A 24243-nucleotide genomic window follows, 5' to 3' on the forward strand; every position below is an offset into this window, starting at 1 on the left:
ATGTGTAGAAGCACCCTGTATAAATGCAGCTGCGGGTCTAGCTCATTTTCAGAGCCTATCCGTACTGTCACGAATAACTGTTGTCGAGTTTCTCTTTTCCCCTCATTGCCGTACATACACACTGAGGCCTTTGTTTTTTGTTTGCCCTTATGTGCACCACTCGATGGCTACATCAATACGGTTTTAGCCAAGAGTCGAATAGTTTATTCACAACAACCTGAATGAATAAAATAATAATAATAATGAGCCTACTGTATTGTATTTGGGGTGGCACCACATCCCGCTTGCATACTGCGTTCCTTTAGTTGCTTGGTCGTCCTGTTCTGTTCCTCATGCTAGTCGATCTTGCGGCTGTTTTATCTCTGCACGCCTTGTCGTCACACCAAGTCATGTAGCCAGACTGAAGCGCTCCATGACTGAACCAAACTGAGGATGGGATGTGACACTCACATCCTTCAGTTCTTGAAAAATACAACTGGTTCTTCTAAAGCTGCCACGCACTTGAACGGCAAGTCGTGGGCAAAGTCTTGAGGCACATAGCGGGACGGCGGCGGCATGCTTCTGTCGAGCAAATCGAAAGTCGCGAGGAATGAAGCGACCAATGACCCGTTGAACAAACGGAACGTTTTATCAGGTTCGACGAAGGTAGCCAAATGCTGCTTCATCACCTCCATCTCCTTCAGTTTTTCCTTTTGCCCATTTATGGCGGAGTTTGACGCACCGCTTTTAATCATCTGGTAGATCTTACACCTCTGGCGGCACATATCCACCACACATTCATAGTGTTTGTGCTCCCGATTGTACCGCATACTTGCCGAGAACAAATACCACGGATGGGGTTCGAGTTTCTGAACCTCCTCCGCGAAGACAGATGCAACCGCTGCATTGGGCTTGCGTCCAGCATCCGCATCGGCTACAACGAGCCTCCTAAGCGCAATACCACGCGGCATTCGATCTTTGATAAACTCTTCCAAGCTCAACACATGAGCTCCCGTGAAATCACTGAAGAAAACATGGGGGACTCCCTCCTTTACCCAAATGACCCCAACATCATCCCACGAAGACTTCAGCAGAACCTTCGACAGAACACTGTACAGTTTGTGACCCCAAGTAGGCAGCGTGTACCACCGATTACAGATTGCGATAACATCACCTGTTCGGAACGCACCCGGTGGTAGCTCTGTCACTTCCCACGTCGCACGATAGTACATGTCCCTTCCCTCAGCAACAATTAATATTGATATGGGAAGCGCCTGCAACACCGCCTTGAGATGGACATGTAGTTTCTGCCGCCGCGATAACTTTGGGCCAATGCTCGCCATAAGAGTAGCGCGGCGAACGCACAGGGCCCTACAAATGTTGGGGATAGGGACAGAAGTAAAGCAAGAGAGAAAGATAAGCATTTCTTTGAGTGAAAAGGCAAGAGTACCAGACAGATTAATGGCGATGTTGCTCCTGATTCCAGTCCATCAGCTTTCGATGAATAAAAAATTTAAAGAATGGTAAGAGTACGGCAAAGTGTAGACGTGCATTTGTGCATACTGCCTACTTGCCACTCTCCGACAACCCGTATGTGACCAACGCCTCGCCCGCCTTAACGATATCCCCTGGTTTAACCGCTACTGACGCAGTTTTTGGAATGTCCAAAACCAGCACGACGGAGGAACCCCAGTAAAAGGTAGAGAGGAGGTCCCCTTTTTTTGATGTGGCCGCCCTGCTATAACACCTGTGTACAGCGTATTCCGGGGGAGCTAAAAAATTTGTTTTGATGCGTTGATCCAAATGCAGTACGATACGCCCAGTTAGTGTACCGCCCACAAGGGCCAACCCCATGTTCCCACTGGCACTGTGCTCGTCAGTCCAACTTCCAAGGAGAACCACCCGCTCGTTTAATGGAAGGACAGAGGGAATCCAGTGATATCCCGCCGGTGTGTGCGGTAGTAAAGCACCGGGTATATACACGACTTCCTTACAAGTAAACAAACACGGCGTTACCACATGATGATAATCTTGGGTTCGCAGATGTAAAGCAACAGCAATCCGCCGATTCCCCTCTGCCACGGTTCCCAGCGGGCTATGGAAAAGCCGTCTTACGCTATATGTTACTCCCTTAACCTGCAGCAACTGATCGTCTACCACATCCTCCTGGACTGAGAGCACAACACCATCGGAAGGCATAACAACAGGTGACGTGGCAACTCGTCGCTCGCCATCTTCCCACCTACGAACGAAGAATTCTTGCAGTGTTTTATATTCCCGTTCTTTTCCCCGCGGCGCATCCATACCGTACCACCAAATGATTGCCGCAATAACTGCACGATGGAAAGAAGACGGCAAACATTCATTCTCACTTATCCTTCCGCAGATGTGCGAAATATAGTTGAAGGGGAAAAGCATTAGCATCTCCAACATTCCAACAGAACACAAGCGAGTTCCCCCCTCGGGGTGACGTGTTGCCTCCCATGCGGCAAGTTGGTACCGCCCACCGACGTAAACTGCGCCACCAATGATCGCACCACCAAAGAGGTAGTGATACAACCAGCGCCGCATCGGGTTTGTGAAGGGTCTCGTTGTGTCATTCTTGTAGAACCGCAGTTGTCGTGTGAGCGAAGCCATGAAAGAATCAGTCCCTTTTTTGTTTTAGTTGCTTTCTTCCAGCGGGTCCTTTAGTATTTAACAAGGTGTGGGAGATTCCCCTCACTCCTCACCCAAGTTTTCTCGTTAGACCACCGCTGGGTGCTCTACCATCGGGGGAAAAAAAAAGTTAAAGAAAGAGATACTGGCGGACGCACATTACGTATTTATGTTTAGGCGTATGACAGCTCGTCGGAATATATATGAGAATATGAAAATATAAGATCAAATGAAAGCAGAAACTTACTCCACCAGGAGTATCTGAAATGTGAAGTCCCTGGTCAGTTGGAGGCGCTGTATCGGCCCAAATTTGCAAAACAAAAATCAAACAGTAACTTGAAGGTACGCCGAATAGCAAAGGAATAAGATGCACCAACAAATAATTTAAAAAAAGGATTTCACCGATAACCAGCTCATTATGTTAGAAAAGGTAAACATAACCATAACACTAAACGAGATAATCATCTCAACAACCCCTTTCTTCGCTTAAGTTTGTCCGTAGATCATTACCCTTTAACGTGGCTGATTTTGTAGTTAATTACATTTATTTACAATTATTTTTCCTCTTTTTAAAATATTCATTTATGAGTTATATCAATATTTCCCCCGTCCCCTCCTAACGGTCACCTTCCTCTTTCCTTAACGGGCGTCGCCGTTGCCATCAGGGAAGTGACACCTTAGTTACCGGGGAAATGGGGTTCCATCAGCAGCACAGCCGTGAGCCAACAGAAGGTCAAATTGAAAAAAGAAAAGCTAAAAACAGAGATATAGCAGCTTGGTAGACAAGCAGGGGATCCCCAAACCCTAAATTAATAACGAGACAAACAGAAATGCGTGACTATCAACAGTGCGTGTGAATAACAAAATTGGGAGTAACGGGCACAGGCGAACTCCCGTGTTACTCACCGTCACGAGCGAGCAGCCGCTTGACAACGTAGCTAGTGATTGGCCAGAGTCGCTGCTGGTCTGCCTCACAAAGACTTGAAAAGCCTCGTATTGTCCCCGCGCAATATGATGAACCGCACAGGCAAACAAAAGGGCTGTTCATTACCCACTCTGTAGTACAATAGTTGAATGTAACCATTTCCCCTTTCGAAATTTCCCTCAGTGTCACAAACCGAAGTCTGGCCTTCTGTTCATTTACCTCAACTTGCACATTCGGGTCACAGTGGTGAGCGATGCACTCCGCACCCTCACCAAAGAGAAGGTGCCTACTCTCACCCACACAAATGGTGTACATTGTGGGAAACGGGACAACAAATCCAGACACATCAAAAAGGACGACCCCCTTCTTGATGAATGTGCTTGCATAGGCCGTCTGGCCCATGTCTCCGTTCTGACGGATTTCAATTAGGGGTGATGTTGACTTAACAGTCCAGCCATCGCGCATGGCCTGCGCCCGCACGGGAGGTTCACACAAATAAAGGTTTTGTTGCTTAGTGTCCTCTTCCATATGACAGAATCCGAGGCAATGCTGAGAGTACGCTCGAGGAAATAGTGGTTTCATATCATATACGAAGTAATTCATATTAACCGTTAATAGTTCACCCGCTTCAATGCTGCGCAGCGCTAGGAAGCGGCCTTCCACCAGCACGGTGTTCCCTTCCTCCTTATGTTGAATGATGTACCCATTTTCACCAACTGCAACCTGTACTGGTTGAATGTCAATGTTCGTGCACTCCAATAGCACCGTTTTGCGCGCGACAGGGCTCACCGCGTATAACATTCTTGACTGATTGACATCCAGGACGGGTGGTAGTCTTACAGACGCAGTTAAGCCGGCCAGTCGACGCATTGCAGGCGTAATGTACCTTTGAAGCATGGACCGCTGCGCGCTTGAAAGGAATTTGAACCCACGAATATTGTGCAAGCAGCTGGAACTATTACACTTACATTGGAACGGGCTGTGCAGCTCCCATTCTGTCGTCACGAAGTTTGCCGTTACGACCTCCCCGACGGCGATGTCTCTTATGGTTTCAAACTCTATCGCCTCATTTAAAGCATCCACGTGTATACAAGTGTTTGGATCGCAACTGTGGGACACGAACTGCGCACCGCCAGAGGGAAGGAGGTGTCTGCGTTCCCCCAGTTGCAACGTGAGAGGCGTTGGGAATGGCAAAGAACGTCCCTTTGTGGCGAGCAAGCGAGTGCCGGCCGCAACGCGAGTTTTGGCAATAACCTCCAAGCCGGCAGTGCAGCTGCGGAGTCCAATCAGCTGAGAGTCAGAGCGACTTGTGAAACCATCCCGTATTGCAGCAGCGCGCACGTCGGGCTGCGCGAAAACGATTAGTGCCTCCTTATCTTGCTCATCCAACCATTTGAAACCTCGAACCTTGTGCGGCTGAGCAAAGCGGCAACACTTGCACTCGATCTCTTCTGGAAGCGAGTAGCTCAGGCAATTAAGGTTAACGTTTAGTTCATCACCGGCAGAAACAGTACGTAGTAGTACGACCCTCTTCTCAATGAGCGCCGCGGTTGGAGAGCAGTGGTGCTTGAGGCGAACTCCATCAATGTAAACGAAGTTGTCTAAAACTTCCACTGCTGAGTATTCGATGACGACTGTCCCTGCCACCATTTCGGTTGCCACATGTACCGTCCCCTCGTCGCATACCATAAGCCTTTTGGAAGCAATCTGTATCCAGGCACCTTTTGGGTTACTTTGAGTGTCCGCCACAAGGGACTTGATTGCTGTGGATGTCACGTTCCACAGCTTCTGACGCGCGTCATTGCCAAGGTGTTTAAACCCCCCTATCCATCCGTAACATTTTTGCGATCCGCAGACACACATGAAAGGGTACTGCATATCCCATTCCGTCGTGAGGTAGTTAAATGATATGACCTCACCTTTCCGAATATCTCGCAATGCAATGCACTCGATTGTCCTCGCAGTGTTGTCTGTAAGAACGCGTGTGTTTGGGTCGCAGCTGTGCGCAAGACACTGCACTCCGCCACCAAAAAGAAGATGCCGCCTGTTGCTTAGAAGAATGGTATGCATAGTGGGAAAGGGTAAGGTAAGGCCATTCACGCGAAAGAATCGGGTTCCCTTTTTAATGTCAGACTTTGCGAATGTCGACTGCCCCATTTGCACATCCGCCTTCACTTCCACAAGTGGGGAAGAACTTTTAACGAGGAAACCATCCAAAACAGCGGCCTCTCGAACATGTGGGCTCGCACAAATCAGCTCAGCATTCTTCATCTCGTCAGTGAGGCCTTTGAAGCCGCTCACTTCTCCAACGCAGTGTTCTCCTTTGCAGTTGCACTTAAATGGCGTAGTAGTGTAGCAAAGGTGGTTGATGTTGATTGTTACAGCTTCACCACGCAGCGAAGCTCGGCGAAGAACAACACTTCGCCCCAGCAAAACAGCGTTGGCAAAGCACGAGTGCTTGACGCGTATATCATCCAGTGCAACCTCATCACCAATTACCTGAACGTCTGTGACGTTGAAGAGCTTAACCCCAGACGTCGTGTCACACATTAACCGAAGCTCCCCCGATGTCTCGTGAATAGAGATAAGCGAGTCATCAAGGGATGCCAACACACCACGGCGTTGGCGCGAAAACATAGACTTCACTCCCCTTGCTGCGTGCGGCCACAAACGTAGTTGGGCCCTTGCGTCAAGATACCGAAAACCTCTGATAAGGCCATAGCAGTTAGCAGTACCACAGATGCACCTGAAGGAGGATGCTAACTCCCATTCAGTAGTGAGGTAGTCGTAAGTTAACATCTCGTCCAGTTTAATATCACGCAGCGACAGGCAGTATCCGCTCTTTGTGGACCTGTCCATAACAACACGCAGGTTAGGTTCACAACTATGTGCGATGCAGCGTGCCTGATCCGTGAGAAAAAGATGCTCGTCATCTCCAACAAAAATTGTGTGTTTGGTTGCGAAGGGCAGTACCACGCCTCGCAGATCAAACACCTGTGTACCCTTGGGGATGAAGTCGCCGGCATAAGTTATTTCACCCATTGTTGGGTGCCTCCGTGTCACTGCCAGAGAATTACTGGAGCTCCAGGGACAGCCATTCTGCAGCGCCTCCAGAAACACGGGCTGTTGTGTGAAAGGCAAGAGCTGCTTCTTTTCCTCATCACTGAGCCCACGAAACCCTCGAACGGTATTTGAGCATTTCGGGGAACCACATTTGCATTCGAAAGGCGCAGGAAGCTCATATTGAAGTGTGGAGAGGTTGAGAGAGAGTTGGTCCCCAGGTTGAAGCATCCGTAGCGACACAAGCCTGCCATCAAGAAGAACTGTATTGGCATCACAGCTGTGCGCAATGGACAAGCTGTCAATGACGACTCGGTGCGGGCGTATATCAAATCTGTCTACCTGCAACAGTACCGTGCCCGGTGGGACAAACTGCTGGGTGGCGATCTTACCATCAGAGGTCAAAGTAAGCACCGTTGACTTCTGCAGCCCAGCGAGTGATGCAGTTGGGGGAACCACCGCACTGTGTCTCTCCTTGATGGCGGCACACACACTCGGCAATAGTTGCGCTTGCTGCTCTGATCCAAGGTGGCGAAATCCACGGATAATACCGTAGCATGAAGTAGTTTTGCAGGCGCAGGAGAATGGATGCGCGATATCCCACTCGGTGCACAGGAAATTGCGTGTGAGTTGTTCTTCTTTTTCAATAGCTCGCGTAGCAACAGCGGATATGGTTGTTCCACTAATTTCAAGTTGAACGTTTGGTTGGCAAGAATGCCGAACGAATTCCACACAACAAGAGGGTCGCAAGTACTTCTTACCGGGTAGTTCAATTGTACCTTGTGCAGGGAACGGCAGAAGAAGCGCTGTACTAGTGAATACGATGCTTCCTGCTTCGTGACTGCAAGTTGCTAGGGTTGCAAAGCCAGAGTCTGGCTTCCGTACGATTTCCACACTCTTTTGGCAGCAAGTGGCGATGAACCCGTCCGCAAGTGCCTGTTGGCGTACCTTCTCATCTGCGTAGGGAAATAAACGTTGTTGCTCGTCTTCTCTAGCGTTTTTGAAAGTAGAAACAGCGGAGCCCTGAGGAAGCTTTGCGCCGTCATATATCACCAAACAAGGGTTGACCACCACAAACTCATCTTTATTTATCTCCTGCGTGGCGATAAGGAAGTTATTAATGATGGTTGCGTTAAATTCTTCGCCTAGTACTATGCGGCGTTCGTCATCCAGGACAAGTTCGCCGTTCCCAAATGTATAGTTTGTGGGAATAGGGCATATCACCTCACCGATCTTGAAGCAGAAATTGGCTTTCATTGCCATTTCTCCTCGCTCTTAGTTTATCCGTTACGGCAGCCTAAGCTACCCCGTTTTCAAATGTTTTTAAAGTAATCAAAATACCGAAAAACAAACAAGAAACAACACTGATAGGACGCAATATTACACCTAGGTTGTACCGCCACGCACCGTGACCTTGTTGCCGTTCGTTTGCTTTAGCTTCTTAACTTCCTTTTGTTATTTATTATCTTACTCCTTGGAGGGCGCCTCTCCTTCCTCCCTTTTCTGCTCGTCTCTTTCTATCCCTGATTTTAAATAACAAAACGATCGATACTGTTGCTTCACCGAGTCTAAACCCTATTGCAAAGGAATGAAATGAGTTCAAAGAGATCATGAAAGAAAAATAGAGTGCCAAGAAACGTCTAAAAGTGCAGATAACGATGTTGAGCAGAAATGACGATATATGGGGTTGGATTCTCGTTCCCATTTTTGTGTTTTCTGCACTACAGATGTCCCGGCAAACCATTGTTTGACCTAATGGGAAACGTTCTTTTTATTTGTTTACGCGTGGTGTTCAACACGACGCTCCAGCAACAGCAACGAACCACACACATACACACACACAAATATACTTTCCACAACTTTTGTCTACGATGTGTGTGTGTGTGGGTGGGTGGGTGTGGGTGCTCCCATCTTTCGGTATGAACATGGAGTTCAGCGGCGTAGTGCGCCTACACACACACGTTCTGGAAAAATAGGACCAAGTGAAACTAGACGTACAAACTTTTACAGAGATGTAACTACCACCCGCTCCTGTTGGAGTCACGTGAAGGAGCTCTGGTGGCACCAGAACGCTGTGGCCGAACACAGCACTAATGGGGTGGCTCCGCGTTGAGGGCGCCACAAACAAGCGCTGCGCCGTGGCATCTACAATAGGCAGAACGTTCATTAGTTGTGTTAATGACTGATTGTGCCACCTTGCTGTGACGAAATGCGACGTGGAGCTGCATGGGGTTATCGGGATGAAAGTAAGTGAATACTACACTGAATGGCGTCCTAGAAAGGGCCGCCTGTACATAAACAGTCGGCATGGGGAACAGCACGGGCTCATTGACTATGTCTGCAGCGGAAGTTGACTCCATATCTCTGGGTTCCACGAAAATGATCTCTGTCTCTAAGAGAAGCATGTTCATTGGCTTTCCAATTGGTACTACTTTTGAAGCTTTCCCAGGAGGTACAGCTACTTTTACAAGCTCGCAGCGAAACCGCGTTGTGGTACTTGATAGCCTGCCCACGGAGGCACCGACGCGATGCTGAACTCCGTACTTCCTTAATCGAAGTATGAAACTGTCTTCTTGTTGCATCGTGTCATACAACATCCGGCGCACGCTTGCCCACATCATAAACTCTCTATCCTTCTGTTCTGTTGGACTGTGTGCAGCCCGGTGGTGGTACGAGACGAGGTCCCCAATCACCCCCTGCACATCAGCTAGCCGCTGCGGATGAGAAGTAAGTTGCCGCTGACAGCACAACCGCTCCGTTGAGGAGTAGCCACCATACGGCAAAAGCGGAAGGAGTAGCGCCACCTCTCGGCCGAGTTTATCAAAGGAGTACTCCACGCGGGGCTCTGCCCCATTACATACGCGCTCCATCTCAAGAAAAAGGGTTTCGCAGGCCGACCGAAAGCAGTCTTTATTAGCCATTAATAAGCCCCGGTTCCCGCTATTTTCATCGCTTCTACAATCCTTGCGACGAATTAAGGTGTCGTAGTACGCCAGTAGCCGGCGCCTTAAAACTCCCTCGCAAAGGGACGCCAAAGCGACAGAAACTGTGCGCCGCTCTCGGGATTCTGGCACAAAAGTTTTTAGAAGGTTTAACGATAATTCGAACGCGGACAGTCGTGTCAACAGACTACACGTAATAAACCTGTAAAGTGCACCCACCAAACAAATACACCACGGTTCCCGATGCGCGGTGCTTCCCATGCTGCTCTTCACATCCCTCAGGAACGTTTCATAGGACGGCAAAGCATCCACCGCCGTGCCCATACAACACTCTGCCGGGTCTTTGTCTCCGTCAAGCTGCTTCTTGGAGGGGGAAACCTCCACTTCGTTGTCGTCTCGGTCGCTGATTCGATCAGCAGTGCCGATTTCATTGCACAATCTCTCATCACTCATGTTTCCCCGCTCGTTGAATGCCCCAACATTCACGATCGCTCCAAGCAGGACAACACCAGCAGAGAGACAATGCATACACCCCTTACTAAGGATGCGCCCAAGTAAACACTCAGCGGGGTCTGAACCCTTAGGACCGAGCAGTCCGTCGAACAGCACTTGGTGGATCCTGTTTTCTTTCCCCAGGAGAAGCCACCGAGTAATCACATAGAGTGCAAGAGCGGGTTGCATAACAGGGGCGAATGCTGACCTCGTTACGGTTGAAGACTTCATTGGTGCCTCAATCAAGGCCAGAAGAGGGTCAATGATTCCCGTCACCAGCGCAGGTCTGAGTTCCCTCTCCACAACCGTGGAAGACACCGCGAAGAGGTCGTTCACATAAAGTAAGTCATCCAACACATCCTCCGTCAGGCTTCTTATAGCGTCTACAGTGGGAAGTGGTGTTGCATCATCAGCATCACCAACGGCGTCGTGGTAGCGGTTCACTGCCTCCGAAAGTATCCCAATCTCAAGCCAAACATGTTTCGATATGATTCGAAGAATGTCTGGAAGGGCCTTCTCCATAAAAGACGTCAGAAACGTACTCTGAAGCCGCGCAACGCTAATTACCACTTGCCTGGCGGCTCCACGAGCCATACGGTCGGACGTGTTGATCAGCTTGGCCGCGTAGTCAAACAAGGGGAACACACCCAGCTGTCGGATGAAAAAGAATTGAACCGTGGTTTCATCACATCGCAGCGCAAGCGACTTCAAGAAAGATACATATACCGATAAAAGTTCATCGTCATTTTCATTCAGGTCAATGGATATCATCTTGTTAAGGTGATTTTTACTGCAGATATAATAAACGTTCTCCTTCATTGTAAGGTTGTGCAGCATCAAGGTAACAAAACGAAGCACCTCCGCTTTCACATTGGACGGTGACTCCACGTTTGTTACTATACTTTCCAGCGTGGTTATCATGTCTAGCTCAAGAAAAACATCAAATGACGCATTGTTTTTTTTGTCGCCCCAGATTATCGCCTGTGCAAGCTCGCGCAAGATTTCAGAAATATTGTTGGTGGTGAAGGCTTGTGACTCATCTGTGGTTTTCAATGCCATACAGAGACGGCTGACATTTTCCTGAGAAAACTTTTCGTAGCTTTGGTTCTTAGCTTTCTGCATGTATGGTTCTTGATCGAAGAAGGAATAATGGAGTTATCCACGTAACTCCGCGGAAAGCTGAAAAGAAGTAGGTGTAGCGGCAGGCCATCCTTCACACCACGGGGGTTATTAAAGAGATGTGAAAACAATAGGCAAATAGCGTATTGTGATCAATAATTTCCATGATGTTCGATAGTCCCGCAGATGAAGGTGAATCAAACTTCCGACAAAAAGAATTTATACTTTTAGAATTGCTCACCGATAATGTGCAATAACACAAACTGGGCGAGACAGATGACAGCAAAGTTAGCACGCACAAACGGAAGCTGGATGCGTTTAGTGCTTAATGCTATGAGCATTCCACCTGGAGCTCGCTAACGGTTCAATTATTTCAGGTCTTCTCTCCACATGTTGTTTTCAAAAATTTCAGCACATACTTAGGGTACTATCCGTGGTTGTGGTCCTACCTTCATTTCCGTCCAAAAGATGCAACAATAACAGGGCCCTCGCAACGTGCTCCCGTCGCGATCGGCGAGACACAAGGACGTGGTGCACCCCCGCCATAACAACTTCGGCGACACCCGTATTGAAGAAGTCAACAAACCCAACAAAGAACATTGATTCCGGGGCTCTCAGGCATTTGCCAATACCAAAAGTATCGTCTTGCTCATTCCACACGACAGACGCGATCAACTGGCCCATTGTACTGACCACAAATTCCACGCGTCCCGGTGACTCAGGGACAACGGCTATGCTAAGCAAACCGCTACTAAGCACATGACCCGGGCCGTACATTGCCTTAACTGTGCTGTCCCCACCGGTATCACCACGATCATTAGTTGGCGGGGTGCAAGTACCATCAACATCCTCCCCAGCCAAGGCATACCGCTGCCTGTGCCGACAAAACACTATTCGACCCGGTGGGAGATCCGAGGAGGATTTGGAGCAATCGGAAAATTGACTTGCACTGCACTCACCCGAACCAAAAGTGATATCGTTTCCACTGGCATCTGGTTTGCTTGCGGTATTCAAAATCCCCCATGATAGTGTGATGAACTGCTGCACATCACGAACCATCTGAACGGTGGATGCATCGCCGTTTACGTGGCGTATGACCATGATGTAACCCAAACTATCCAGAACAACAAGACTCGTTGGTACGAACTTACCGCTTTCATTTCGCGAGGTATATACCGGGCTGTTGTCCGACAACACCTTCAGCCGCCGTTGCAACTGTTCCACTGCATCGCTACCACATGGCACCACCTGGGCTTGCGCATCGGAGCTTTCCACGAAGGCGACGTCGGCTATTGGACCTCTACTACGACGAACGACGCTACTTCTGCCGTTGTACATTATAATCACACGACCTCTGGTTGTACCCATTGCTGCAACCGCGCAAGGTGCTTCCCCCTGTTGTTTCTGCACTGTTAGAGCAGATACGATACCACCGCACGACGGACTAACTAACCACGGAGCAGTACACGGTGGTGCATCGATAAGCCACATTGCCTCTAAGCTGCGTTCCTCCGTCTGTCCGGGACGGAAGTGGACAAATGAGAAACACCCGTTAATGACATTGTGTGGGTCCCCCGGCGTAAGTACGCGTTGATTGCGCCTTTTGTTGGGCCCGGTACTCGCCTCTTTCCGCTGTTCATCATGGTAGCAGCTGCAAAGCACAACGTATTCTCCGTCTTTCGCTGATACACTGAACAGTGGATTGTAGAAGAGCCGGACGAGGCGCTGTCGGTTTCTTTCCTTAAAAAAAGTGGTCTCATTCGCCACGACGATGGGATTGTCTGGTGCAGAGAGGGTATCCAGCAGCGAGAAAAACAACGTCGTGACGTGGGGTTGCTGCTGATGCTCGTGGCTGCTTTCCCATGCAACAACAACATACGTTGTATCAGGGACAGTGTGCTCATGCTGCTGCGTAGAATCTGGTGTGCCGGGTGCACCATCTTCCCCAGCCCCTGGAAGAAACGCAACGATGGAAGTAATTCGCACGTGACCTTGTTCAACATTAGGTGACCACAATTTTACAGAGATGATGGTCCCATCGCGTTTTACGATGTCGGGCCCCAGCAGATGCACTTCGGTGTGTGATGCGATAACGCAACAACTGAAACCACTGAGACTGCTCGTGTCATATGGCACAATCGCAGCGCACCCAACGCATGTGGTGCCGGGAATGTCCATGACTTCACCGCACGTTAGCGGCAGCGATGGCGCATCCATGCAGTTGTGAGGCACCGCAGCCCGCTAATTGGTCTTGAAGAAGGTTTTATACGTATTTCCCCCCTTTACTGTCAGCGTTGGTACAGTTTCCAAAAAAAGGGAACTCAGTCGATGCAAAGGGAAAGTGATAAGCGAAATAGACCACAAAATAAACACTTCCATCCCGGGAAAAATTAGTATTGACGTCGGCTCAACGAGTAACAACGATATTAGAGGAGTTTATAAACAGCAGACTTTGGTACAAAGGCGCTACACAATGACGTCACATGATTCACGCTAAAGCCATGCGACTTTTGCTCATACCTACGGTTACTAACATCACTTTCCCCATCCATTCATCCATCCATAATATAGCACCTCGATTCACATACGCTCACCAGATATGGGTCTTTCCACACCGTAACTTTACTAATTCATAACCCTTTTCATCCAGACTTTCCCTGATGTGTGCGAGAGCGGCGCGTTCTCTCCTTTCCTGTAGGAGAAAAGCCAGTTTATCTCCAGCCTCTTGGATATGAGCCAGACATGTGTTCCACCACAGTTTCATCCGAAAACCAGCTTCAGCGTGAAGCATGACGGTTTCATCAAGAATCCGCGCTCGCTTGCGGTCCAATTCCAGTTCATGCTGCTGCATCTTCTTTTGTAACTCTGCAAACGAACTAGGGGCTGTGAATTCCGGCACGATATTTGGCCGTGGTTGTAATGCCACTCGATTTGACTCTATGATCCGCTGCAAATAGAGGTTTTTATTCCCATCCTCCAAGCTTGTGCTAATAGACTTACTTAACAAGTAATAAGCTGTTCCTATTGTCGTCGCCCCAACAAACATGGAAGCCACAAAAGCCTTGAGGCGCTTTGTGCTCACAAATGGCTTGGGCTCTACATACGGGAGCAGTAATTCTGGGGCCTCAGAAGCGGTCGGAGTGTAAACCGCTACTCTCTCACCTGTTCTTTCTGTACTTGGTGCATGTGCTCCATCTGATTTTACGGTAGGTGCAGTTGCTTGTTTCTTCACGAGTGCTACGAGGACAGTTCTTGAGGAATGCAACATTATAGCCGGTCCCTACGTACGCTTTGTTTTTCTCTTTTAAGTGAGTGCGTGTGCGTACGTGGAGAAAGCAAGAGCGGTGGGTAACACAAGTAGAGAGATTCCAAACGATAGTGAGGATTTAAGAAAAACATTAATAAAAATAACGCACATCACAGAAGCAATGAATATACAGCGAACCCCGCCAGCAACGCGTTTCCCCCCTTTTCGCTTGGGCGTTATGCTCGTGTATGTGACGTCGTGTTCACACACACACACACACACACAGAAAGAGTAGGACTTATGTACAGGTTTGTGGCGCATCTTCCGCTCACACGCCACGGTCGACCGGGGGTCACGGTGTTGTGCGTGTGGGTTCCCAGTAGAGGAAGAGTTTTACGCTTGACGAAACGGTGATGATAGGAGCCGGGTGTCTGCATGCGACGTCTTCCCTCCTCTTCTTTTTGTTTAGAATTCCCATGTCTGTCGGCACATGGGGCATTCCGTGTTATCTTGCTCACGCTCAGCCCACCTTTCAATGCAGTGGATGTGGAAGGTATGAGTACATTTCCCCGTAACAATGGGGCAATCCTCCCCAGGGAAGCGGCACTGTGGGCAGCACGCCTCGAACTGCTGGCGACAAATGCCGCATGTGTCGTCCCGACAATCCCACACCCAACGGACTACGAAGTGGGCACTCTTCACTTTTATATCCATCGCCGAAGCTTAACCTCCCTTTGCTTTTCCTTCACTGTACAGATATATACGTTAATATATATATATATATATATATATATGTACGTTTACGTGCACACGGGATTTGTTCTGTCAACCTCAAGTTACTGAGATTAGTTAAAGTGTCGAAACAAAGCACAACGCAACCATAGTTGTTGGTAAATAAGTTAAATAAGCGACGCAGTTGTGAGCGGGAAACAAAAGGAAAGCGAGTTCACGTAAATACCTGAGGTTGCTGCCTTTGGAAGTTTTTTTTTTCGCAGCGGCGCCCCCCCCCCCTTTCTCCCATATATGAGAAGACGGAAAAACGGCCCAGAACAGAACGTCTGCGCGCAAATGCACGCGTGTAAAGGGTTAAAGGCAATGATGATAAATATTCACCACAAAGTATTAGGGGGGAACTGGTGCCTTCACCACACACAGGGCAAATAAAAACCTCCGTTTCCCGCCAACTTCCACTCTCCGAATGCACATTAAAAAAGTAACAGTGATGATGACGAACGCACATGTGAATTGTACACACACACACACACACACACACACACACACACATACACACACACACAACTACGTTTGCTGCACGAGCTTTGTGTGATCAAAGAGTGGATTATATGTACTACATTATGTTAGGGAGTTGAATACCCTAGAAAAGTAAAAGAAAAAGAAAAAGTTCAACCGTCTCCGGATAGCACAACTCCTATCTACCGCCATCCAGTTAGTGACTCCGCAGAAAGAAGGTCATCATTTCCCTTCCGCTTTCACCTCAGTTTGGCCCTTCACTGCGGTTAGTCAGCCGCATCATACACCATGTAGTGGATCTGTTCCACTTCTCGGTTGTTATGAGACGTGGTTGAGTTATGAGTTGGAACACTTAGCCGTTCTGTTTTCTCTTTGAGGCTCTGGTCTCGGTTTGCTGCTATCAACTCACCAATGGTGACGTTGCGTGTCAAGAGAATATCTTTCTGACTCGCACGGGTTTTCAGTTGCATGCGAAGGTTTTTCTTCATGGTGCATCTCATTGTCGCCTTCTCCCGTGAGGTAATGCCGTCTGGGGCATACACGCTGGGGTAAAATGTTCCTGTTTCAGGGATAGCTTTAACGCAGCTTTCCACCACCTCTTTACTCGGCATGGGTGGCAGAAATGCTGCTACCAATTCCACGACACAAAGCAGAAAAAGGACAGACGATAGCACAAATTCCACAGGCCATGGACCAGGGCGCACCACCTCAATAATGTAATTGGGACAGAAGCGCTGCGCCATCATGCAGGAAAGAGCGTCACCATCACCAAAGAAAGAGCAATCAATTTTGTGTCGAGAGTGGGATAGAATAAAAATGGTGTAAGCTGAGAGCACGGCGGCGGCTGCCGCCAACAAAATTTGCACACACATTACGACCATGTGAAAAAGTGGGCGCGATTTTATCGCAAGCGACCGTGCAGTGAAGTAACCCACCAGCAATGTTGCTACTGATGCGAGGAGCATGCAGCACGTCGCTCCCACAACAAAATGCCCCGGAACGGGCGCGTTTCCAAAAAGGAAAGCGGTATGAACTTGGGCCAGTGCCGTGTTGTTATTGTCATCACAGAACGTCTGTTCACAGTACTCATCCGATATGTTATGATCTGCAGAGCCTGAGCAGGTATTTGATGATGCATCACGGCAACACGACCCCATGGCACTACGAAGGTAAACGGTAAGAATCACACCGAACCCCGCCCCCAGGATAGCTACCGGGAAAGCAACTAACAGGCGGATACGGTTGAGACGAAAACGCGGGTTCAACCCACGAAGAAGAATATCAAAAAATTGGATGTCCAAAGGCCTAATGTTCGGGTACCTCATTCCTTCAAAAGGTGACTTTCCTTCGGGCGTGTCACTCCCCTCGTGACTCTCAGTCACTTCATCCTTATATCCCTTCCAATCGCTTACTCGTTGCGGTTTGTAAACAGTCCGGCTATTTGCTCGGCTGTCAGCAGGCGAGTCGTAGCCAAGTGCACCCAATGTCAAACTTGCACCGTGTGTTATCGAAGCATTGCAACCATCGAGTAGTAATGTATCCTCAGGGATAAAAGGTAGTGGACTTGCATTTCCTTCACCGTTATCCCCCACTTCCTCCTTCTCCCTCTCGAGCTCAGGTGCAAGTCTAAGGGGACACCATGAACCATCGCCGTGGTCAAACTCTAATGCAAGGAGTGTGCGGCCACCATCGCCTGGTCTCCTCGTTGCTTCCGCCGCTGACAACTCTGTGCGGGGAGTAAATGAACTTCTTGACCTTACCGCCGAATACACCGCGACCCTCGTCCTGTCTGGAGATAACACCACAACGTCAACTTGCATCTCATTAAGAAACTTGAAGAAATGTTTTAACTGCAACTTCACTTTTTTGCTCATTCGTCTCTCATCTGCACCTGGGAGGAATCGCGCCTTTACGGCATCAATGATATCTCCGCAATGATCCACTGTTCCCCACAAACCGAATGATGTGGCCACGATGACGTTATTTGACCGTAATGCGCATCTTTGAATGTCGCTGCATTTCAGCGCCTCCACCAGCGGCGGGTTCGTTACCCCACTGCCGACACTCATCCCTCTTTCCCCATCTTTTTCTTCCTTTGTCAACCTTTTCAGTTGATCGAGGAGCTCGCTTGAGATCGGGTGAAGAAACACAAACTCCGAACTGAAGTCCAACTTCCCCAGACCCACTCTAAAGCCCTTCATGTGTTTCGTTCCATAGGCATCGGTGGGAATGAGTGGGGTAAAGTCCTGCAAGTGGCTGCGGACGGAAGGGATGACGTCTCCTTCCATGTAACACTGTACGATAGAACAAACAAGGTGCAAAACCAATAGAGAAATAAAGCAGATGAAGAAGAAAGATATATATATATATAAAGAAATGAAAATGGAAAATACAAGGTAACGAAGGTTTCACAAGGATTGGATTTGCTTTCGGTGCACCGTTTATGCTGTACCAACGAAAGGTGAGGAAGAGGAGGAGGAGGGAAGAGGCAAAAAAGTCGGGTGTTGTCACTGGCAACGCAACATTAACGTGATGGCATCAGTCAATACTCACTCGCGCGACACCACTTTTTACGCATCTTCTTCCTCGTTATCATCCTCCTCAATCGAGCCGGAGACACTCACTGCCTCATCTTCTGATATTTCATCCCCAACTGGGTACGTTGTTAGTGCAACGACGTCAGCTACCAGCTGTTTGAAGGAATCGAAGTCTAATGCCCCAGCGATATATCCTGTGCAGAGGTATCGGCAAAAATCCTGCGGTTGCTGCCACTCCTTCATCACTGCCTCAGCAAGTTGCTCTAATGACACTGCAGAACCTGAAGCTGCCTCTCGCTCACCAAACGTTTCAAGTATGGTATTTACTAGTGCACCGTACCGTTTGAATAGGGAGAAAAACTCCAGTGCCTCAGAACTGTCGTTGGCTGCCTCCAGCCGCTGGACGATATTATATTCTTCAGAAAAGAAGTTTCCAATGGCGTCTGTGTTAGCTCCCTCACCAAAGAAGGCATCAAGGCGCTCCAACAATTCATTTCCCTCTCCCTGCATTCCTCTTGTCTGTAGTGTTTCACCGCACCACCGCAACTTGGTATGAAATTGATTATTGTGTTGCTTTCTTATCCAAACTTAGTTCACTACGCGGTTTCTCCTTCTTCTATTTCCACACTGTGCCGCTGATGGGAAAGGAAATAGGGGAGCAGGGAAGGAGAGGCAAGACAAAATGTACAAAAAGAAACACTCTGGAAGGTATTAATGCCGGGGCGCACCGGCAAAGCGCAGAGCTGAACTCCTCGCCACAGTTCGGCGTGAGGGACCGACGCCTGTGGCAAAGTGTTTAGAGGGAAATGCCTCTGTCCCCCCCATCCAACTCATGAACAAAAATTAAATAAAACGAACAATAGAAGTAATAAATAGGTAATAGTTACGGAAATATATGTGGGTAGATAATTAGAGATGGAGAGATCGAAACGAGGATATCTACCCCCGCCCCCAATGTTCATGAGTTTCCGAGAGTTGGGAGTAATATCTCGCACGCGAAGGAAACAAGAGGTTGCTGTAAAACGGAATGAGAGGTAATAAGGGGGGGGGAAAATAATAAATAAAGGCAGCGCAAACGAGATATAAGAACAACATATTTTGTCTCATCACTCCCACTGCTCAGATCGGCCTTCCGCCTTTCCCCCATCCGATGCCACACCGGATATTTACCCCATTGTTCTTTCCCATTCCTAATACTTTTGGGCGCCTCTTCTTCCCTTCTCTACCGGTTCTCCCATTGGTTTCTTTCTTCTCCTATTTTCTTCTGTCATTTGTTTTGTTCCTTGTTTATTTCCCTTTCATTGTTTGTTGTTGCTGTTGTTATAAAGAACGTTTAGTAGTAGTTCTTGATACGGGCACGTATACCTCTTCGGCTTTCTCCTGTTAATTGTTAGGTGAGGCTGAAGAGGAGACCGCCGAGTCGTTACCTCGTACGTTCCTTTTACGTTCCCGTGCTGTACGCGCAACTGCGCGTATTATTCCTCCAAATCCTTCAAGTCCGCTGGTGCATCCTCCTCCTCATCATCCGAATCGTCATCCATGGCTCCCATGTCCATACCTCCCATGTTCATCATGTTGGAGAGGTCTCCATAGTCGCCAAATCCGGCGGGCACCTCATCCGCCTCGTCTTCATCCTTCCACAAATTCCAGTCAACAGAGAGCCAATTCTTTGTGCTGCTCGTTGGTTGGTCCACCAGCTTGTTCCAGTACCCTTCATCCTTTTTCGCCGCGCATACCTGAATGGACACGCCTAGCACCTTGAAGCTGGACTTCTCCGGCACAATTTCCTTCAGAAGGGTTATTTCATCCTTCAACTCGTGTGGCTCGCTGGAGCGCTGCGTGACGCCCTGACCGCTGATTTTGATCGTCTTGTCGGTGAAGGTGATGTTAACATCCTTCGCTGACGCCACCTGGAGGGTGATGTACAACTTATCATTGCGCTCTGCCCACTTGGTTGGAATGTGCATTTCGTTCCACTGGAAGGAGTAGAAAATGAGTAAGGGTTGTGTAAAATGTAACCTTATTACAATTGGTTAAAAAACACAAAAACACACATACGTACGCACAGTGCCAAAAAAGTGAAACATACGTTCGGCGTGACATGAAGGCATTGTGCGCGTATGCGGAGGAGAAAGCATAGAAGTTAGAGAATAGAAAGGGGAGAAGTCATAGCGGTTGAGTTAAAACGAAATGTATCAACAGATGCACATGTGCAGAATCATATGTTAATGTTTAAGCCGACGTGTCTATATGAATAAATGTTTATTCATATGACGTTACTGTTACACAGATGAACAGTGCTTATTCGTCAAGTCACCAACAAGTGAAGGAATTAAAAGAGAAGTGGGAAAGGGACACCACCCGGGGCGGTTATTCTCCTCAACCGCCTTATTGAGAAAAACATATTCTCCTCGTTCGGTCACTTGCGTCTTCTTTCTCTCTCTCTTTCTTTCTCTCCCTCCTGTTTTCTCATCATTTCTTCCTCCATCTTGCCCCCTTTTCACTTCTGAATGCAACAAAAACCGTCAATTCCCTCCCTCACCTTCGCACAATTAATTAGTCACAGATGTATAAACTGTTACGAACAGAAGGGGAGAGGTGATGATAAGGAGGATAAGTGCAAGAAATGGAAAGGGAGGGAAAAAGTCATGGTAGCGCATCCAACTGCGCCGACAAATGCACGCGTCCACTCCCGTATTCAAACCTCCTTCATGCTGTGTCTTTTCACAACTGTGCTTTGAAAAAGTAAAAAAAAAAAGCTGTGCACGCTCCCAAAGCTTCATTTATCTTTTTCTTTCTTTCTGTTGCGGCTAACGTTGGTCCATATGAGCATCACATCTATTCCTTTGGTACTTCCCGAATGTACAACACATTATTGTTACGCAGCAGCATGTCTCCAAGTTCTGTCTCCTGTTTTGCCTTTTCCACTGCATCACGCAGTTGCAAATTCATGTACGGGTCACAACTGACAAGTGTACCAACATATACGGGGCCCCATTTACTCTTCACATGGACTGTGTTACCCACCAAACTTGCGAGAAACGCCGCCGGTACATTTGCATCCATTACTTTCTTATTTAATTATTAAATTTGCACCTTCTTACTAATTTCTTTTTGTCTGTCTGTTTGTCCGTATGGTTTGATTTCTTTTTCCCCTTCCCTCCGTAGGCACACCGGCTGAAAATTACAACGATAATAAAGTGGAGTAAAAAAAAAAAGAAAGAAAGTAAAGTCAGAAATTGGCCGCAATAATAATAATAACGAACAACAACAACAGCAACAACAAAAAAAATAATTAAACACAAAAACAACATATAAGCATGGAAATTTTGGGACAGATGTAAAGAAAAGATATTTAAAAAATTAAATTAAAAAGAATAGCTCCACAAGGGAAGAATGCGTATCAGAATAAAAGGTACACAATACCGATTCTCCTAATGGACGAAACCACATCAAAAACATTCCTCCCTCTCTCTCTTTCTCTCACATTTTATCCCAACTAACACATAACATAACAATACGTAAAATATTATACGACATTACGTAGTTGTGACACCTTTTCATGTTGTTGCGATGCTCGAAAAACTCTTATTATTTTTTTAAAACATTATGCCATGATTTTTCCTTTCCTTTCCTATCCTATCCTATTTATTTAATTATTTTTAAGTTGTTGCTTATCATAAGGTGATATTATTCCCTTTCAGGCGCATTCGACTCCTTTAGAAAAAAAAAATGAAAAAGAAAGAATGTGAGTTCAGCAGCACAGGACGAAAGTAAGAGCACGTAGATAATTGAATTTATTTTTTTTAAAAAAAATAATTGAGAAACTCAACGGTGAGATATTTTTTAACAAAAACATTTCAGTTGGAAATAAATTCGAAAGAGTTGTTCGTTCATTTTCTTTATTTTTTTTTCTTTAGAATGACCTTTTTCGTGTTCCCCATTTTTAAATTCCTTCCTTCCACTGTTTTTCTTTTTTCCTTTTTCACTTATCTCTCTAATTTTGATCTTCTTTAGGTTTACAACAAGCGGAAAGGAATTCACATGGGGAAAACACTCCCCCCCCCCAATACACCACACACACACACAAAAAAAAATGTAAATGTAAATATCACGAGTTGAAAGCGGTTCCGCAATGAAGATTGTAAGAGGTGTAATTCCAATAAAACAGAACGAACCAAAAGGAAGTTTGAACGGTGTCCATACGGTGTTATTAATGTTGCTTTTATAGAATTTGAAAGTTAAATAAATAAATAAAAGACGGAAGAGAAGTCGAAAGAGTTTTCTTTCCTTTTTTTTTTTGTAAAAAAAAGGAAAAAGAAGAAAAAGAACCACACTGGGGAGGTGAGCGACGGTGTTTTACTTTACTGTACCCCTTCCTGCTATTTATTCCCTTCATTGTTCCTCTCATCACAGTTTGTAATAACAATAACAATAACAATACAAGTAAGCATGATAATGATAAGTGAATCAATATCTCTTCTCAAATAATATTTGTGTACAAATAAAATTGATGAAAGCAAAAAGAAAAAAAAGTAGGGGAAAAAAGAGGAAGAAAGCACATATACAAGAGCCACCAGGTAGTAAAGCTTCAGTGCATTCATTTTGTTTTTTCTTCTTTTTTCTTTTCTTAAAAAAAAAAACGCCGGAAAAAAAATGTTGTTGAGGTGACTTCCACATTTTTCATCGTTTTGTTCCCCCCACCCCCCGTAATAGATAAAAAGAAAACACACACACACACACACACGCTTTTCCCCGTCTGTTATATTTATTTATATAACTCCATTTTAGCACTCGTTTATATATTCCAATATCTTCTTTTTTTTTTTTCTCGTTCTCTCTTCACTCCATATTTTGGTCCTCACACCGCCCCTCACCTTCTTCGTAGCAAAACTAAAAACAAAAAAGAAAAACAAAAAAAACAAAATTTGGTTCGAAAATGAAAACTTAATTTAATTTAATTTAATTTAATTTACAAAAACAAACAAACAATAAAGAGATAAACCCTTTTGGGCAGCATTATCGATGAGAATAATACTAATAATAGTAATAAGTTTTCTCATCAATATATGTAATAGCAGCGGAATATGATATAATGGTACAAAGCGAGTGCTGTATCATTTCAAAAAGTAAATATATATATATATATATTTTTATAATGAAAAACAAAAACCGAAGAAAAATTAATGGCAACGTGTGACCTCTTAACCACTTTTCTTCATTTCACTCAAAACTTTCACTCATTTCTTCCCCCCTCCTCCAATACATCCACACACAAGTGAAAATTTAAAAAAAAAGAAAAAAAGAGGAAATATATATACATATACATATGCATATACATATAACGGATCAAATAAAGCAGCCAAACAGCACCAAAGAAAAGTAAAAAAGAAAAAAAAGAATGTTTTATTTCATTATTTCCTGCTGCCGTATCATCCACCTCCTCTTATTTTTCTTTTTTACAATTTTCGTACCTCTTACATGAGAGGTTGTTACACCGAAAGTATAAACAAAAAAAAAAAAGGGGGTTTCTCTTTTGTGTGAAAATATAAATACGGAACGTCAAAAATAAATAATTCGATTGAAGCAAAGTGTTTGAAGGAGAAAAAAAAACGAAAAGTAGAAAAAGCAGCATTCATCCAATAATCCAAAAAGCGTTTTTGTATAAAGTCAGAAGAGAACAGAAACTGGGAAAATAACTGTTTGTTTTTTTTCCTTCCTTCTCCTTTTCAATTATATTCTATTAAAATGTTGTTATTGTCACAGTTCCCTTTTTTTTTTTAGAAAAAAATTTCCATCAGTACAAATGCAAAATGACAACGGCAACATCACGAACAGACACCCAAAGGAGGAAATTTGTGATTGGTTAAAAATGCGATGAAAAATTTTTGAAAAATTCTCCCACTCTGTTTTCTTTACTTTCTTCTTCTCGTCACGCCTTAAAAAAAAAAAAAGAACTATTGGTGTTTGCTCTTTTCTAATTATTATTATTATTATTATTTTGGTTTATATTCCCCACTACTTCTTTATATTCAT

At 46.2% G+C, this 24243-nt stretch overlaps 12 protein-coding genes across 12 annotated transcripts; all 12 read right to left on the reverse strand.

Annotated features, from left to right (window-relative positions):
- Window positions 1-455: 455 nt before the first annotated feature.
- On the reverse strand, window positions 456-1403 carry TbgDal_IX5830 (hypothetical protein, conserved; the record flags this gene model as incomplete). Its single annotated transcript, XM_011778471.1, has 1 exon — window positions 456-1403. The coding sequence occupies one exon, from the start codon at window positions 1401-1403 to the stop codon at window positions 456-458; it is 948 nt and encodes a 315-aa protein (XP_011776773.1).
- A 142-nt stretch (window positions 1404-1545) lies between these two features.
- Window positions 1546-2616, reverse strand: TbgDal_IX5840 (phosphatidylserine decarboxylase, putative; the record flags this gene model as incomplete). Its single annotated transcript, XM_011778472.1, has 1 exon — window positions 1546-2616. One exon carries the CDS (start codon window positions 2614-2616, stop codon window positions 1546-1548), a length of 1071 nt encoding a protein of 356 aa, XP_011776774.1.
- A 916-nt stretch (window positions 2617-3532) lies between these two features.
- Window positions 3533-7882, reverse strand: TbgDal_IX5850 (hypothetical protein, conserved; the record flags this gene model as incomplete). Its single annotated transcript, XM_011778473.1, has 1 exon — window positions 3533-7882. The coding sequence occupies one exon, from the start codon at window positions 7880-7882 to the stop codon at window positions 3533-3535; it is 4350 nt and encodes a 1449-aa protein (XP_011776775.1).
- Window positions 7883-8709: 827 nt separating this feature from the next.
- On the reverse strand, window positions 8710-11175 carry TbgDal_IX5860 (hypothetical protein, conserved; the record flags this gene model as incomplete). Its single annotated transcript, XM_011778474.1, has 1 exon — window positions 8710-11175. The coding sequence occupies one exon, from the start codon at window positions 11173-11175 to the stop codon at window positions 8710-8712; it is 2466 nt and encodes an 821-aa protein (XP_011776776.1).
- Window positions 11176-11580: 405 nt separating this feature from the next.
- Window positions 11581-13389, reverse strand: TbgDal_IX5870 (hypothetical protein, conserved; the record flags this gene model as incomplete). The annotated part of the gene is made up of 1 exon (XM_011778475.1): window positions 11581-13389. The coding sequence occupies one exon, from the start codon at window positions 13387-13389 to the stop codon at window positions 11581-11583; it is 1809 nt and encodes a 602-aa protein (XP_011776777.1).
- Window positions 13390-13762: 373 nt separating this feature from the next.
- Window positions 13763-14440, reverse strand: TbgDal_IX5880 (hypothetical protein, conserved; the record flags this gene model as incomplete). Its single annotated transcript, XM_011778476.1, has 1 exon — window positions 13763-14440. The coding sequence occupies one exon, from the start codon at window positions 14438-14440 to the stop codon at window positions 13763-13765; it is 678 nt and encodes a 225-aa protein (XP_011776778.1).
- A 444-nt stretch (window positions 14441-14884) lies between these two features.
- Window positions 14885-15133, reverse strand: TbgDal_IX5890 (hypothetical protein, conserved; the record flags this gene model as incomplete). Its single annotated transcript, XM_011778477.1, has 1 exon — window positions 14885-15133. The coding sequence occupies one exon, from the start codon at window positions 15131-15133 to the stop codon at window positions 14885-14887; it is 249 nt and encodes an 82-aa protein (XP_011776779.1).
- A 232-nt stretch (window positions 15134-15365) lies between these two features.
- On the reverse strand, window positions 15366-15704 carry TbgDal_IX5900 (conserved hypothetical protein, unlikely; the record flags this gene model as incomplete). Its single annotated transcript, XM_011778478.1, has 1 exon — window positions 15366-15704. One exon carries the CDS (start codon window positions 15702-15704, stop codon window positions 15366-15368), a length of 339 nt encoding a protein of 112 aa, XP_011776780.1.
- Window positions 15705-15936: 232 nt separating this feature from the next.
- TbgDal_IX5910 (hypothetical protein, conserved) lies at window positions 15937-17958 on the reverse strand (the record flags this gene model as incomplete). Its single annotated transcript, XM_011778479.1, has 1 exon — window positions 15937-17958. The coding sequence occupies one exon, from the start codon at window positions 17956-17958 to the stop codon at window positions 15937-15939; it is 2022 nt and encodes a 673-aa protein (XP_011776781.1).
- A 282-nt stretch (window positions 17959-18240) lies between these two features.
- On the reverse strand, window positions 18241-18717 carry TbgDal_IX5920 (hypothetical protein, conserved; the record flags this gene model as incomplete). Its single annotated transcript, XM_011778480.1, has 1 exon — window positions 18241-18717. One exon carries the CDS (start codon window positions 18715-18717, stop codon window positions 18241-18243), a length of 477 nt encoding a protein of 158 aa, XP_011776782.1.
- A 965-nt stretch (window positions 18718-19682) lies between these two features.
- On the reverse strand, window positions 19683-20174 carry TbgDal_IX5930 (hypothetical protein, conserved; the record flags this gene model as incomplete). Its single annotated transcript, XM_011778481.1, has 1 exon — window positions 19683-20174. One exon carries the CDS (start codon window positions 20172-20174, stop codon window positions 19683-19685), a length of 492 nt encoding a protein of 163 aa, XP_011776783.1.
- Window positions 20175-21045: 871 nt separating this feature from the next.
- Window positions 21046-21273, reverse strand: TbgDal_IX5940 (small nuclear ribonucleoprotein Sm-F; the record flags this gene model as incomplete). Its single annotated transcript, XM_011778482.1, has 1 exon — window positions 21046-21273. The coding sequence occupies one exon, from the start codon at window positions 21271-21273 to the stop codon at window positions 21046-21048; it is 228 nt and encodes a 75-aa protein (XP_011776784.1).
- Window positions 21274-24243: the final 2970 nt, after the last annotated feature.

Source organism: Trypanosoma brucei, chromosome 9, assembly GCF_000210295.1.
Source record: "Trypanosoma brucei gambiense DAL972 chromosome 9, complete sequence".
Lineage (NCBI taxonomy): Eukaryota > Euglenozoa > Kinetoplastea > Trypanosomatida > Trypanosomatidae > Trypanosoma > Trypanosoma brucei.